Here is a 13,109-nt window from a genome sequence, read left to right on the forward strand (position 1 = left end):
AATGCCAAGAGTACCAGCTTTATAGCTTAAATCATCGACTTCTCACAACCACATAAGTTGATACTTCTATTATTCCCATTTTACAAATGAGGGCGCTAAGCCATCAAGAATGAAGTAAGAGCCAGGCATGGTGGCTCAGGCCTATGATACCAGCACTTTGGGAGGCAAAGGTGGACGAATTGCTTGATCCCAGGAGTTCGAGACCAGCCTGGGCAACATGGCGAGACCTCATCTCTATAAAAAAAAATTAGCTGGTTATGGTATGCACCTGCAGTCCCAGCTACTTGGGAGGCTGAGGTAGGAGAACTCAGAAAGTTGACGCTGCAATGAGCCATGATGAGGCTACTGCACTCCAGCCTGGGTGATAGAGTAAGAGCCTGTCTCAGAAAGAGACTGAAGTGAGGCTGGGCACAGTGGCTCACATCTATAATCCCAATGCTTCGGGAGGCTAAGGCAGGAGGATCACTTGAGTGATCCTCGGGAGGTAGAGGCTTCGGTGAGTTCTTAAACTGTATTCCAGCCTGGGTGACAGAGTAAAACCCTGTCTAAAACCAACCAAACAAATAAAAATAAACACTGAAGTGGCTTGTCTAAGACTGAGTCATAGAGCTAGTATATAACCTCAGACAGGACAGCCCCAGAGCCTGTGGTTTTAACCATAATGGCACTAAGGTACTCTCCTTTTGCAAAATGTAAATGAGACAGTTTTTGAATAAGTCTGGGTGGATAAACATTTCAATGGGAAAAAATGCAACACAGTGTTATAGTTACTATGATAGAATTATATGTGAAGTACAGATGTATTAAGATAAAATAGGTGTTGTATCTATCTGGTCTATAGGATTTTTGCTTGAGGGTTTTGATGTATGCTAGAAATTGTTGGGTGGTTGAAGCAGGTAAGTTTATTTTTTGACATTTTCAGATTGAGATGCCTGGAGGTGATCAGGTGAAATTTTCTCTTAGGTTCTTGGATTATCTGGGCCTAAATATGTGGGAGCCTTTAGCATAAAGGTGGTAGCTGCAGTTACAAAAGTGGGTAGGACAGCTGGAGAGAAAGGAGAGCCAGGAACAAGGTCCTGGGAACCAACATTTAGAAGGCAGACAAAAGAAGAGGACCAAAAAGAACAGAAAAAGACCAGTCAGAGAAATAGGAGGACAACTGCTTTAGTGAGTAGAGGTTTTGAGGAGAGAGACTAGTCCAGGAAGAAAGTGCTCAGCGGAATCAAATACTAATGAGAGGTCAAGTAAGGTGAAGCCTGGAGAGCCCACTGGATTTAGCAGCTGGTAATTCATTTATGGGAGGACAGAAGATGGAGGGATGCTACTTTGTTTCTTTACATATTAAGAGATCTAAATGTGATCACAGTCAGGGGAATGAGTCAGCAGAGAAACATTAAAAGTGTGGGAGAGCTGGGAGATGATGGAGAAATGTACCTGAGGAAATCAGGAGCTGTATCAAGATCAGGGAGAGAGACCTTAGAAAGAGGGGACCACTCTTCCTTTAGTACTGGAGGAGAGGAAGATGGGTGAATGCAACCAGATGAGGTTTTACATTTCGGGGGCAGGTAGCTGAGAAAGTTCACTCCAGACAGTCTTGATTTTCTGGGCTTAAAACTGGTCCCAGGTATAGTTGGCCGCCTCTTAAAGACAAGAGGACCTGGAACTGATGACACTCATGGGACTTCAACCTCTGGTATATTTTTAGAATCGCAGGTAAATCCTGAACAAGATTCTCAAGAACAGTTTAGAAGTGTCTGGGTGCCAAAGGAGGGGATGGGAAAGATGCTTTAGAGACTGGTAGGTATCAAACAAAGTTTTGGAAGAGGCCTGTATTCCTTCACAGAATCATGAAAGTTATAAATTGGTGATAAACCTATGGCCTGGAATTGGATTCTACAGCTCTCATTCCACACACAGCAGCTCTGGAGGTGTCAAGATCGCTGCCTGGTCTCTCCATGCCAGCAATTTGAGGCCTCAGTAGCTACTACTGCCTCCTAGTCTCCACCTGATGAAAGCAGTTCTGACAAGGCTAAGTGAGTGGCCCCAAGGTGTCATTCTCCCTCCATCTTCCTGTACTAGCCACATGAGTTGCATATGTTACAAAGGAACAGGACAAAAAAAGAGACTTTGGTGAAGACCCGTGGAAACCCCAGAAAGAAATCATTTCTCACAAATTGGACTGCAACACCCAGCCCCAGACCAGGGGACTTGCTTAAAGATGAATACCAGCATTTAGGCTAAAGGGTTAGGAAGCCGTGGCTGAAGATGCTGATTCCAATGCCGGGGCTCAGGTTTAACTACGGTAAGAATGAAACAGACGGTCAGGCGCGATGGCTCAAGCCTGTAATCCCAGCACTTTGGGAGGCTGAGGCGGGTGGATCTCGAGGTCAAGAGATCGAGACCATCCTGATCAACATGGTGAAACTCCGTCTCTACTAAAAATACAAAAAATTAGCTGGGCATGGTGGTGCATGCCTGTAATCCCAGCTACTTAGGAGGCTGAGACAGGAGAATTGCTTGAACCCAGGAGGCGGAGGTTGCCGTGAGCCGAGATCGCGCCATTGCACTCCAGCCTGGGTAATGAGCAAAACTCTGCCTCAAAAACAAACAGGAAAGAACAATCCAAGATGGCCAATCGCTAACATCTAGGGATTGCAGCTCTCAGTGAAAGTGCAGAGAACTAGAGGACGCCCCACTTTCAGACAAATTCTGGTCGCTCACGGAGCAGAAGATCCCCAGTGGAGGAGTCACACGGGTTGCCAGCGCGACTCTTGTGGCCAGCGCAGCGGTTTCGCCGGCACCTTGGCGCGGCAGCTCTCGGAGCAGAGTAAACAGGGCTGGCTCCCCTTCTGACCGAGGTTTGGAGGACCGACATGGGTCCCCAGCACAACTCCTGAGGTCGGCGCAGCGGCTGTGATGGCACCTGGGTGCGGCAGCAGAGTAAACGAGACCGGTTTCCCTTCTGACAGAGGTTTGGAGCCCTGGGAAGGCAGAGTCGCCCATTACGGACACAAGAAGGAAGCCAGACAGGAGAATCCTGGGCAGAAAAGCACCATCAGTCTTAACGCTGCTGTTCTGGCCCTGGGAACTAACAACTTGGACGTCCACTCAAGAGACCTAATCTGAAAGTTGGTAATTTCAAAGATGACAGGAGGATAAATTTACAATGATGGGAAGAAACCAGCATAAAAAAGCTGAGAATACTCAAAATCAGAACGCCTCTCCCTCTAAAGATGATCACAGTTCCACATCAACAATGGAACAAGGCTTGATGGAGAATGAGTGCATCCCAATAACAGAATCACGCTTCAGGGAATGGATAATAAGAAATTTCTGTGAGTTAAAAGAACATGTTGTAGCCCAATGTAAAGAAACTAAGAACTTTGAAAAAAGGTTTGATGAAATCCTATTGAGAATAGACAACTTAGAGAGGAATATAAGTGAATTAATGGAACTGAAGAATATAATACAGGAACTCCGAGAAGTATGCAAAGGTTTAAACACTTGAATTTTTCAAGCAGAAGAAAGGATATCAGAGGTCAAAGTCAAACTTAATGAAATAAAACAAGAAGACAAGAGTAGAGAAAAAAGGTTAAAAAGGATTGAGCAAAGTCTCCAAGAAATGTGGGACTATGTGAAAAGACCAAATTTACGTTTGATAGGTGTACCTAAATGCGACGGAGAGAATGAATCCAAGCTGAAAAATACCCTTCAGGATATTATTCAGGAAAATTTTCCTAAACTAGCAAAGCAGGTCAATATTCAACCCCAGGTAATACAGAGGACACCACAAAGATATTCCTCAAGAAGAGCAACCCCAAGGCACATAATCGTTAGATTCACCAGGGTTGAAACAAAGGAGAAAATACTAAGGGCAGCCAGAGAGAAAGGTCAGGTTACCCACAAAGGCAAGCCTATCAGACTTACAGCAGATCTCTCAGCAGAAACTCTACAAGCCAGAAGAGAGTGGGGGCCAATATTCAACATCCTCAAAGAACAGAACCTTCAGCCCAGAATTTCATATCCAGCCAAACTAAGCTTCACAACTGAAGGAAAAAGAAAATCTTTTATGAACAAGCAAGTACTCAGAGATTTTATTACCACCAGGCCTGCTTTACAAGAGCTTCTGAAAGAAGCATTACACACAGAAAGAAACAACCAGTATTAGCCTTTCTAAAAATATACCAAAAAGTAAAGAGCACCAACATAAAGAAGAATTTACATCAATGAATGGATAAAACAGCCAGTTAACATCAAATGGCAGTAACCCTAAATTTAAATCGACTAAATCCCCCCATCAAAAGACACAGCCAAAACCCAATGGCATGTTACATCCAGACCTGTTTCACATGCAAGGATACACAAAGACTCAAAACAAAGGGATGGAGAAAGATTTACCAACCAAATGGAGAGCAAAAATAAATAAATAAATAAATAAATAAAAAGCAGGAGTTGCAATTCTCGTTTCGGATAAAATAGATTTTAAAGCAACAAAGATATAGTGGTAAAAGGATCAATGCAACAACAAGAGCTAACGATCCTAACACCCAGAGACATAGAGACGTAGACACAGTGAGACAGAAAATTAATAAGGATATCAAGGACTCGAACTCAGATCCGGAACAAGTAAACTTAACAAATATTTATAGAGCTCTCCACTTCAAATACACAAAATATACATTCTTGTCAATACCACATCACACCTACTCATAGGTTTAAATGAAACATTGATTGGCCATTATTAATACCCATTTTTTTTTCAGAATAAAGCAATATTTCCATTCACTCTCCCTCTTTCTTCCTCTCCTTTGCTCATTTTTTTTTCTTTCCTTCTCTCAAAAAAAAAAAAAAAAAAAAATCAATTTGTAAACCTCTAGATCCAGGTCGGCAATGTCTCTCTCATTGCTTGATTTCCTTCCTTCCCTTCCCTTCCCTTCCCTCCCTCCCTCCCTCCCTCCCTCCCTCCCTCCCTCCCCCCTTCCTCCCTTCCTTCCTTCCTTCCTTCATCCCTTCCTTTTTCCCTACCTTCCTCCTTCCCTCCCTTCCTCCCAAAACAAACAAACAAACAAAAAAAGAATGAAACAGACATGATCTGGGAAAATATTCTATTTGCTTAGTCAGATATGAGGCTGGGGAACTGTCTGATCTGATTCCTGTTTAATGCTTTTATGACAAGGAAAATGAAATCCCCCAAAAGTACTTGCTAGAATATTGAAAATTGTTCTTGATTTTTAATATTTAGTTGGCTTAGTTTGGATAATTTGAGATTTGAGATCTAGCTCCTTCTAAAACACACGATGATATTCTCAGGAACCAGCTAGGGTGATGAATTTTGTATTCTGTCCATATGAATGGAAGTGACATTTAAAATATGTAACAGGCTGGGCGTGGTGGCTCACACCTATAATGCCAGCACTATGGGAGGCTGAGGCGGGCAGATCACTTGAGGTCAGGAGTTCAAGACCAGTCTGGCCAACACAGGGAGCCCCATCTCTACTAAAAATACAAAAATTAGCCGAGTGTCGTGGCGTGCACCTGTACTCCCAGCTACTTGGGAGGCTGAGGCAGGGGAATTGTTTGAACCCAGGAGGCAGAGGCTGCAGTGAGCTGAGATGGCACCACTGCACTCCAGCCTGGACAAGAGAGCGAGGATCTGTCTCAAAAACAAAATAAAACAAAATTTAAAAAAGTAAAAAATAAAATACATAACATCCAGAATGGGCACCAGCCAATTAGAGCTGAGACTCTCTGGGTACATATGGGTGGGGAGGCAAGAGGTAGGCTGGTTTCCCTCTTCCCTTGATAGGGCACAGGGCACAGGGCTCTGTTTTTTTTTTTTTTTGAGACGGAGTTTTGCTCTCATTACCCAGACTGGAGTGCAATGGCACAATCTCGGCTCACCACAACCTCTACCTTCTAGGTTCAAGCAATTCTCCTGCCTCAGCCTCCCGAGTAGCTGGGACTACAGGCACGCACCACCATGCCCAGCTAATTTTTGTATTTTTAGTAGAGACGGGGTTTCACCTTGTTGACCAGGATGGTCTTGATCTCTTGACCTTGTGATCCACCCGCCTCGGCCTCCCAAAGTGCTGGGATTACAGGCTTGAGCCACCGCGCCCGGCCTGGGCTCCTTTTATTTAAGTATCTCAGGACAGGCTAAGTCCAGGAGGTCAGCAGACCAAGGGGTGAGGTACTTGACATCTGGATTATTCTTATATTTTAATATTGTCCTGATATTACAAATAATAGGGTAAAAATAAAGTTTTCTCAGTGTTTATAACTTAAGCTTATCCTAAAGCTTCTTTTACTAGTTTGTGGCATTTAAGACTAAATCCTGCCTTTCTACAGGACTCCGTCCAATGTCTTTCTAGTTAAAATCAACCAAAATTAATGAAATTATTGTATTCTTCTTCCATTGAGTAAATATTCTACTTCCTACACCCCTCTCTCATTCCTATTGTCTTCATTGTCACTAGAACACTTGGAAAGAGAACCAGGTTCTCTAAGACCTTTACTCTTCTTTCACCATAAGTAACTCAGTAATAACTGCCATCGTTTCTGTATTTGGCTAATGATATGAACCACGCAATGCATTAAATGCTTTAGATTAATTATCCCATATAGTCTTCTTAGCAACCCTATGAGGCAGGTATTGTTACTATCCTCATCTTACTAATGCGGAAACTGAGATCCAGAGAGATACGATAGCCTGCTCAAGGTCATAGAGTTTAGTGGTTAAGTGAGAATTTTTTTTTTTTTTGAGACAGGATCTTACTCTGTCACCCAGGCTGGAGTACAGTGGCACAGTGTCATCTCACTGCAGCCTTGACCTCCCAGGCTCAAGTGATCCCCCCACCTCAGCTTCCTGAATACTGGGACTACAGGCAAGTTTCACCACAACTTTCTAACTTTTATAATTTTTTGTGGAGATGGGATTTTGCCATGTTGCCCAGGCCGGTCTTGAACTCCTGAGCTCAAACAATCCTTCTGCCTTGGCCTCTCAAAGTACTGGGATTACAGGTGTGAGCCACTGTGCCCAGCCTTGAGCAAGGATTTGAATTGTGGCATCTGACTCTAAAGCTTGTGTTCTCCCACCATGCCACAAGTATGACATTTTCCACAGGTGTCACACCTGGAAGGGTGTGTAGAAAAAGCAACTGAGGTCCAAAGACGGCAGGTTACTATCATGAGCCCCAATATGCAGTGTAATATAGGCAACGAAGAGACAGTTCTTCTGGTCCACTGATGGACTGCTCCTGTCATGAACTCTCATGGCTTCATGGAATATACTCAGCCAGAGGACTTGCAGTTCTGAGAAGACTACACTCTGCAAAGGGTTTCCAAGGTGGACATTTACCTGTTTCTGGAGCTGGGTGTTCCCCTCCTCTTCCACTGGCCTTTGACTCAAAAATATAATTTTCCTCTTTTCTGTTCTTCCCTGATGAACTTCTATCTGCAGAAAAGAGAACATATAATGAAGGTATATGCATCAGAAACTTCAGGAAATAGATGTGAAAATACAGCCTTTTTGTTTTTGTTTTTTGAGACAGTCTTGTTTTCTCGCCAGGCACCAAGCTGGAGTGCAGTGGCGCGATCTCAGCTCACTGCAACCTCCGCCTCCCAGCTTTAAGCAATTCTCCTGCCTCAGCCTCCCAAATAACTGGGACTACAGGTGCGTGCCACCATGCCCAGCTAATTTTTGTATTTTAGTAGAGACAAGGTTTCACTACATTGGTCAGGATGGTCTCAATCTCTTGACCTCGTGATCTGCCTGCCTTGGTCTCCCAAAGGACTGGGATCACAGGCTTGAGCCACCACACCCGGCAGCCTTATTTTTTTTAAAATGGACTTGGAGAAGAACTGATTATTTCTCTAATAAACAAAGGCCTATGTTTGATAGTTAAGTAGTAAACAAAGTGACCCATTTAATGAAGCAGAGTATGCAACTAATACGAAACCACTGACAGAGAAAGGGAAGACACCCTGCACCGGAACTACCACCACCTCTTGGAGAAGGAAGGGAGATCTCAGGCTAGAAGAGAGACAGGGAGTCTCTGGACATCATTCCATGAAAAGCAGAAACCAGAATGGTTTTTCTTTGAAGAATAAACAAGGAATATATATAAGGCATTTACACATGCTCTTTCTTTCTCACCACAACTCTAGATGGCAGGTATAAATAGCTCAATTTTTTCTAGTTAGGCTCAGGATCAGGTTCCTACCCAGGTTCACACAAGTAGTAAGTGGGTCACAGGGCTGGGATGCAAACTGGTTTCTTGGTAGAGACTAGTACTTCTAATTTAATGATATATTATTTAACTATTGAGTTATAATGTTGAAGGAAAAATTACTAACTTTTTTTTTTTAAGACAGAGTTTCTCTCTGTTGCCCAAGTTGGAGTGCAGTGACACGATCTTGGCTCACTGCAACCTCCAACTCCTGGGTTCAAGCGATTCTCCTGCCTCAGCCACCCAAGTAGCTAGGATTACAGGTGCCCAGCTAATTTTTGTATTTTTAGTAGAGATGGGGTTTCATCATGTTGGCCAGATTGGTCTTGAACTCTTGACCTCAAGTGATCCACCACACCTGGCCTATTTACTTTTGAGACAGGGTCTGTGTTGCCCAGAGTGCAGTGGCACGATCAAGGAGTGATCGATCAGTGCACAATCAGTGCAGCCTTGACCTCCTGGGCTAAATCAGTTCTCCTGAGTAGCTGGGACCACAGGTGTGTGCCACTATGCCTGGCTAATTTTTGTAATTTTACTTCTCCCTTCATTCCTTTCTTCCTCCCTGTGCCGTACTGCTGGGTTAGCTTGCAATGGAACTTCTATACATTCTGCTTTATCTTCCTCTTCAATAATAAATTTGGAAGTAGGAAGATCACCTGATTGGACACTCATGTCCTACTTTAAAAAATAATGAGCCAGGGGCTGGAAACAGTGGCTCACACCTGTAATCCCAGCACTTTGGGAGGCTGAGGCGGGTGGACCACTTGAGGTTAGGAGTTCAAGACCAGCCTGGCCAACATGGTGAAACCCCATCTCTACTAAAAATACAAAATTTAGCCGGGTGTGGTGGCACATGCTTGTGATCCCAGCTACTTGGGATGTTGAGGCAGGAGAATCACTTGAACTTGGGAGGTGGAGGTTGTAGCAAGCCAAGATAGTGCCACTGCACTCCAACCTGGGTGACAGAACAAGACTCTATCTCAAATACATACATAAATAAAAATAAAAACAACAATAAAAATAATGAGCCAGGAATAAAAACAAAATGACAAAATTCACCAACTCCTGATTTTTTTCAGAGGATTAACTGGTTTGTCTTTCACCCAATAAAAAAGAACATACAATCACTGGATTCACAATGTTCACCCCACTCTGTTTCTTCCCAATGAAGATGAGAGCTTGCTCACCCTAATGCCTTAGAACTCAGTACTGAGAACACCATTGCACTATTTTATTTTTTATTTGAATCAAGTGCCTTATACACTTGGCGCTCTCTTACCCTGGTTTCTTAGTGAATATCACTGGACTCGAAGGTTCTAGCAAAAATTCACATGGCACTAACATTTACTGGAGACAGAAATTATATTTACATATAATATCTCATGCAATCTTTGTAGCCATATTATGAGAGATTATTATCCTCTTATAGGTAAGGAAATGAAGTTTAGAGAAGTTAATTACCTAGTAGCTAGTAACTGGTGGTGCTGGAATTAGAACCCAGGACTGATCCAAAGTAGGAGTTTTCCATTGAACCATACTGCTTTCAAGGTCATGGCTAGCAAATATGAGTTTTTTACTTCAAGAACCAAGTCGACACTATACTTATTTACTCACAATCAGGCAAAATCACACACTTTTAATTAATTTTTAAGAAGGTCTTGAACAAAGCTCTATTGAAAATGCAGTACAGAAATTGGCTAACTGTACTTGCAAAAGGGACCTAACATCACAGGTTGGTTCACTGAAAAAACTATGCAAGTTCATTCTGAATCTTCAGTTGACCAAGACCATTTTCTTTTTCTTTTAAAAATGTTTTTGGTTTTGTTTCTTTTTTATAAAGAGCAATTTTCTTAAATGCCCTTATTCCCTCGGGAGAGGAAGATGGTGATGTTTTAAGTGGGAGGGATCAGGTATCATGAAGTGGGCAGTGTGCATGGGAGACTTCAGAAAGCACAGTTGTCACAGACTCTAGGATTACCCAGGGACCTTGCCCTGCCTTCTGGGCATTTGAAATGTTAATGTCTGCTGTTTACATTTCATAAAGGAATTCACTATGATTTCCCAGACTGCCTGATTCATTTTTCCTAGATTTCAGCAAAAGGAATGCCATAGAGAAACGCTTTGCTTTCACACATCCAATCACAGGCCCTAGCCAGTGTGGCGATCAGAACAAAACAAAACAATGACATCACTTGCTTCTGGACATAGTTATTTTTGGTAATGATTCTCCGGAAGAGCTGATGTCTTAGGAAATTATTTTTCCTCTCTTCCAAATGTATTCTATTTACCATGCACGGCAACACATTCACAGAGGGAGTTGGCAGCTGGATGGAAGCTGTTTCCATTTCATTTCCAGCTGCCACAGAGCATGCAGGTATGATCTGGAAGAAAGCTGGCAACACCCACTGGGGAAGTGGCTACCATGTGGGCCTGCATCCCAGCATGCTCCATAGCTTCCTGTGACCACCTGCTATATCTACTCAACTCACGCAGACAGCAGCATGGTCTCTTGTTGCTCAGTGGTAGATCATACTGCAAAGCAGGTAAGAGGGAGCTCTCTTCAGGAAATGTTCGGTGTCTGCTAGGATGAGACTGCAGCGAGCCAGTGGCATCTGGTCTGCATGCTTGCTTACACTGGAAATGGCATTTAGGCCTCACTATAGCCATAAAACTCCTCGTTGACAGACATGCTCTTTGTTCATCTTCACTGTGGTACTAGCAAGCTTTGGAAGAGTCTTTACAGAGTGTCTAAAATTAGTTTGAAAGAATTCTAAGTTCATTCTTTTTCCTATCATCCCTTCATTGGTGAAGGCAGGATGATAAAAAAAAAAAATCACTGTTTGTGAATATATTTGTATTTGCCCACAGGATAATGTTTAACTCCTATCAGAATGCTGGAGTTATTCAACTAATAATCGAGATAAAATGAACCACAAAACATTTTAAAACCAGTGGTTCCTTGGGAATAACCCACACATGGGTCAAGGGTTACAAAATAAAATGTATTGTATAAACCATCAATAGATTTCAAATAATAAAAATCATGTTACCCCATTACAGTGTCCAAAACAATGCAGACTAAAACCCTGTAGAAGGTAGAGGGCGCCTTTTCCAAGATCACCATCCAAGTGTCCTAGAATAATGGGGTGTGGTTAGAGGTACCTGGTGAACACAGTGATTACATGACAGCTTCCCAAGAATAAGGTCAACGAAAGAGGACTTACTCTTAGAATAATTCTGTGGAAATAACCACTTGAATATTCTCATTTGTAAAAAGTAAATTTCCTTGAACTGGATCCTCCATGCTTTTGGGGATCTGTTCTGTCCTGCCCCATGTTGGAGCACGACCCGCCATGTGGATGGTCTGCGTGTCAGGCATCAACAAATTCAAACCGCCTTTCCAGACATGTGATCTTACAGTTTCCAAATGGTTTCTCAGCAGGAAAAGAGAGTCTGACACAATGAAAAGATGGAATACCCAAGAAAAATCTAAGGCAGGTGAAAAAAAACCTTTAAAAAAAATCCCTTGTAAGAATGTCCTGTCTGAATAAAATGCTTTCTATAAAACAGAAAGGTCAAAGTTGCTCACTCTAGTTACCACCAGAGAAAAGTGAAACAACAGGCTTTGGCATATTTCACAGGGGACCCCATGAACATGCAGGCAGAACTCCACGCCTCCATACAGAAACCACGCGCTCTCCTAAGCCCAGGCTTCGGTCCAGTCCCTGACAGAATGTGGCTGACCCGCTGTGCTAGACAGGAATTCTCAAGTTTCCAAACATCAGATTCCATGTCAATGTGGATATAGCACTGCTTTTCTAGACCTCTGTAGGGCTGGAAACCAGACTTCTTTCCTCGGGCTAGGCTGGGTACAAGAGGATGGAACTGTTAAATGAATGACTTGGACCACACAGAGAACAGGCCCTTTGGCTGTGACCACAGCCAACAACAATCCAGCCATTGCGCCTTTACAGGCTGAGCAAACACGGGCCACACTGCAGCTCTGCGCTCCTCCCGCCTGGTGGCTCTGAGTGTACTGAGCAGGTATTCACTGGCATAACCTTATGTCTGCACATACCTTCATGCTGTCCTCAGTAACCTGTGAGGAATAAATCCCCAAAAGTGGAATTGGGTCAACGCACACAGAGTTTTGTTTTGTTTTAGAGATGAGACTTCACTCTGTAACCCAGGCTGGAGTGTGGTGGTGTGATTATAGCTCACTGCAGCCTTGACCTCCCAGGCTCAAGCGATTCTCCCACCTCAACCTTCCAAGTAGCTGGGACTATAGGTGTATCCCACCATGACCAGTTACTTTCTATATTTCTTTGTAGAGATGGGGTTTTGCCATGTTTCTAGGCTGGTCTAGAACTCCTGGCTTCAAGCAATCCACCTGCCTTGGCCTTCCAAAGTGCTGGGATTACAGGTGTGAGCTGCTGCACCCAACCATATACATAGTTTTAAGGCTTCAGAAACTGCCTTCTGGAAGGCCGTACTAATTGCATTGCCACCAGAAGAGTGTGAGACTTGTTTCTCTCTATTCTTAGAAACATTAATTATTATAGGTCTTCATCATTGTCAATGTGATAGGTGAAAAACTACATCTCACTAGTCTGCATGCTACACTGTTAGTAGTAATCTTAGTATCTTGTTAATGAGTCTTCCATGAGCTAAGTCTTATTTGTCCTCACCACATGTCTGTGAGGGAAGGAGCCAGCAGTGGATTTAACTCATCCATATTTATTGTACTAGCTGATGGTCCTCTTAAAGCCCAGGCATGTATCATGAACAATAATGCACTTTTAAATCTACTTATGGGTCTTTAACTTACATGAAATCAGAGGCTGGGGACTCTAGTCTAGTGGTCTTAAGGGCAGCAGAAGG

The 13,109-nt window shown here is 43.1% G+C and overlaps 1 protein-coding gene across 2 annotated transcripts in view; it reads right to left on the minus strand.

Annotated features, from left to right (window-relative positions):
* Nucleotides 1–13,109, minus strand: part of LRP11 (LDL receptor related protein 11) — a 48,570-nt gene that overhangs the window by 2,132 nt on the left and 33,329 nt on the right. The window contains exon 6 of one of the 2 annotated variants that reach the window (XM_008995233.5): nucleotides 7,358–7,449. In XM_008995233.5, the coding sequence (XP_008993481.3) occupies nucleotides 7,358–7,449 (92 nt within the window). Of the gene's footprint in view, nucleotides 1–7,357; nucleotides 7,454–13,109 lie in introns of both variants that reach the window. The other variant, XM_002747108.6, reaches the window with a different exon arrangement.

The sequence above is a fragment of the Callithrix jacchus genome, chromosome 4 (assembly GCF_049354715.1).
Source record: "Callithrix jacchus isolate 240 chromosome 4, calJac240_pri, whole genome shotgun sequence".
NCBI classification, from domain to species: Eukaryota; Metazoa; Chordata; class Mammalia; order Primates; family Cebidae; genus Callithrix; species Callithrix jacchus.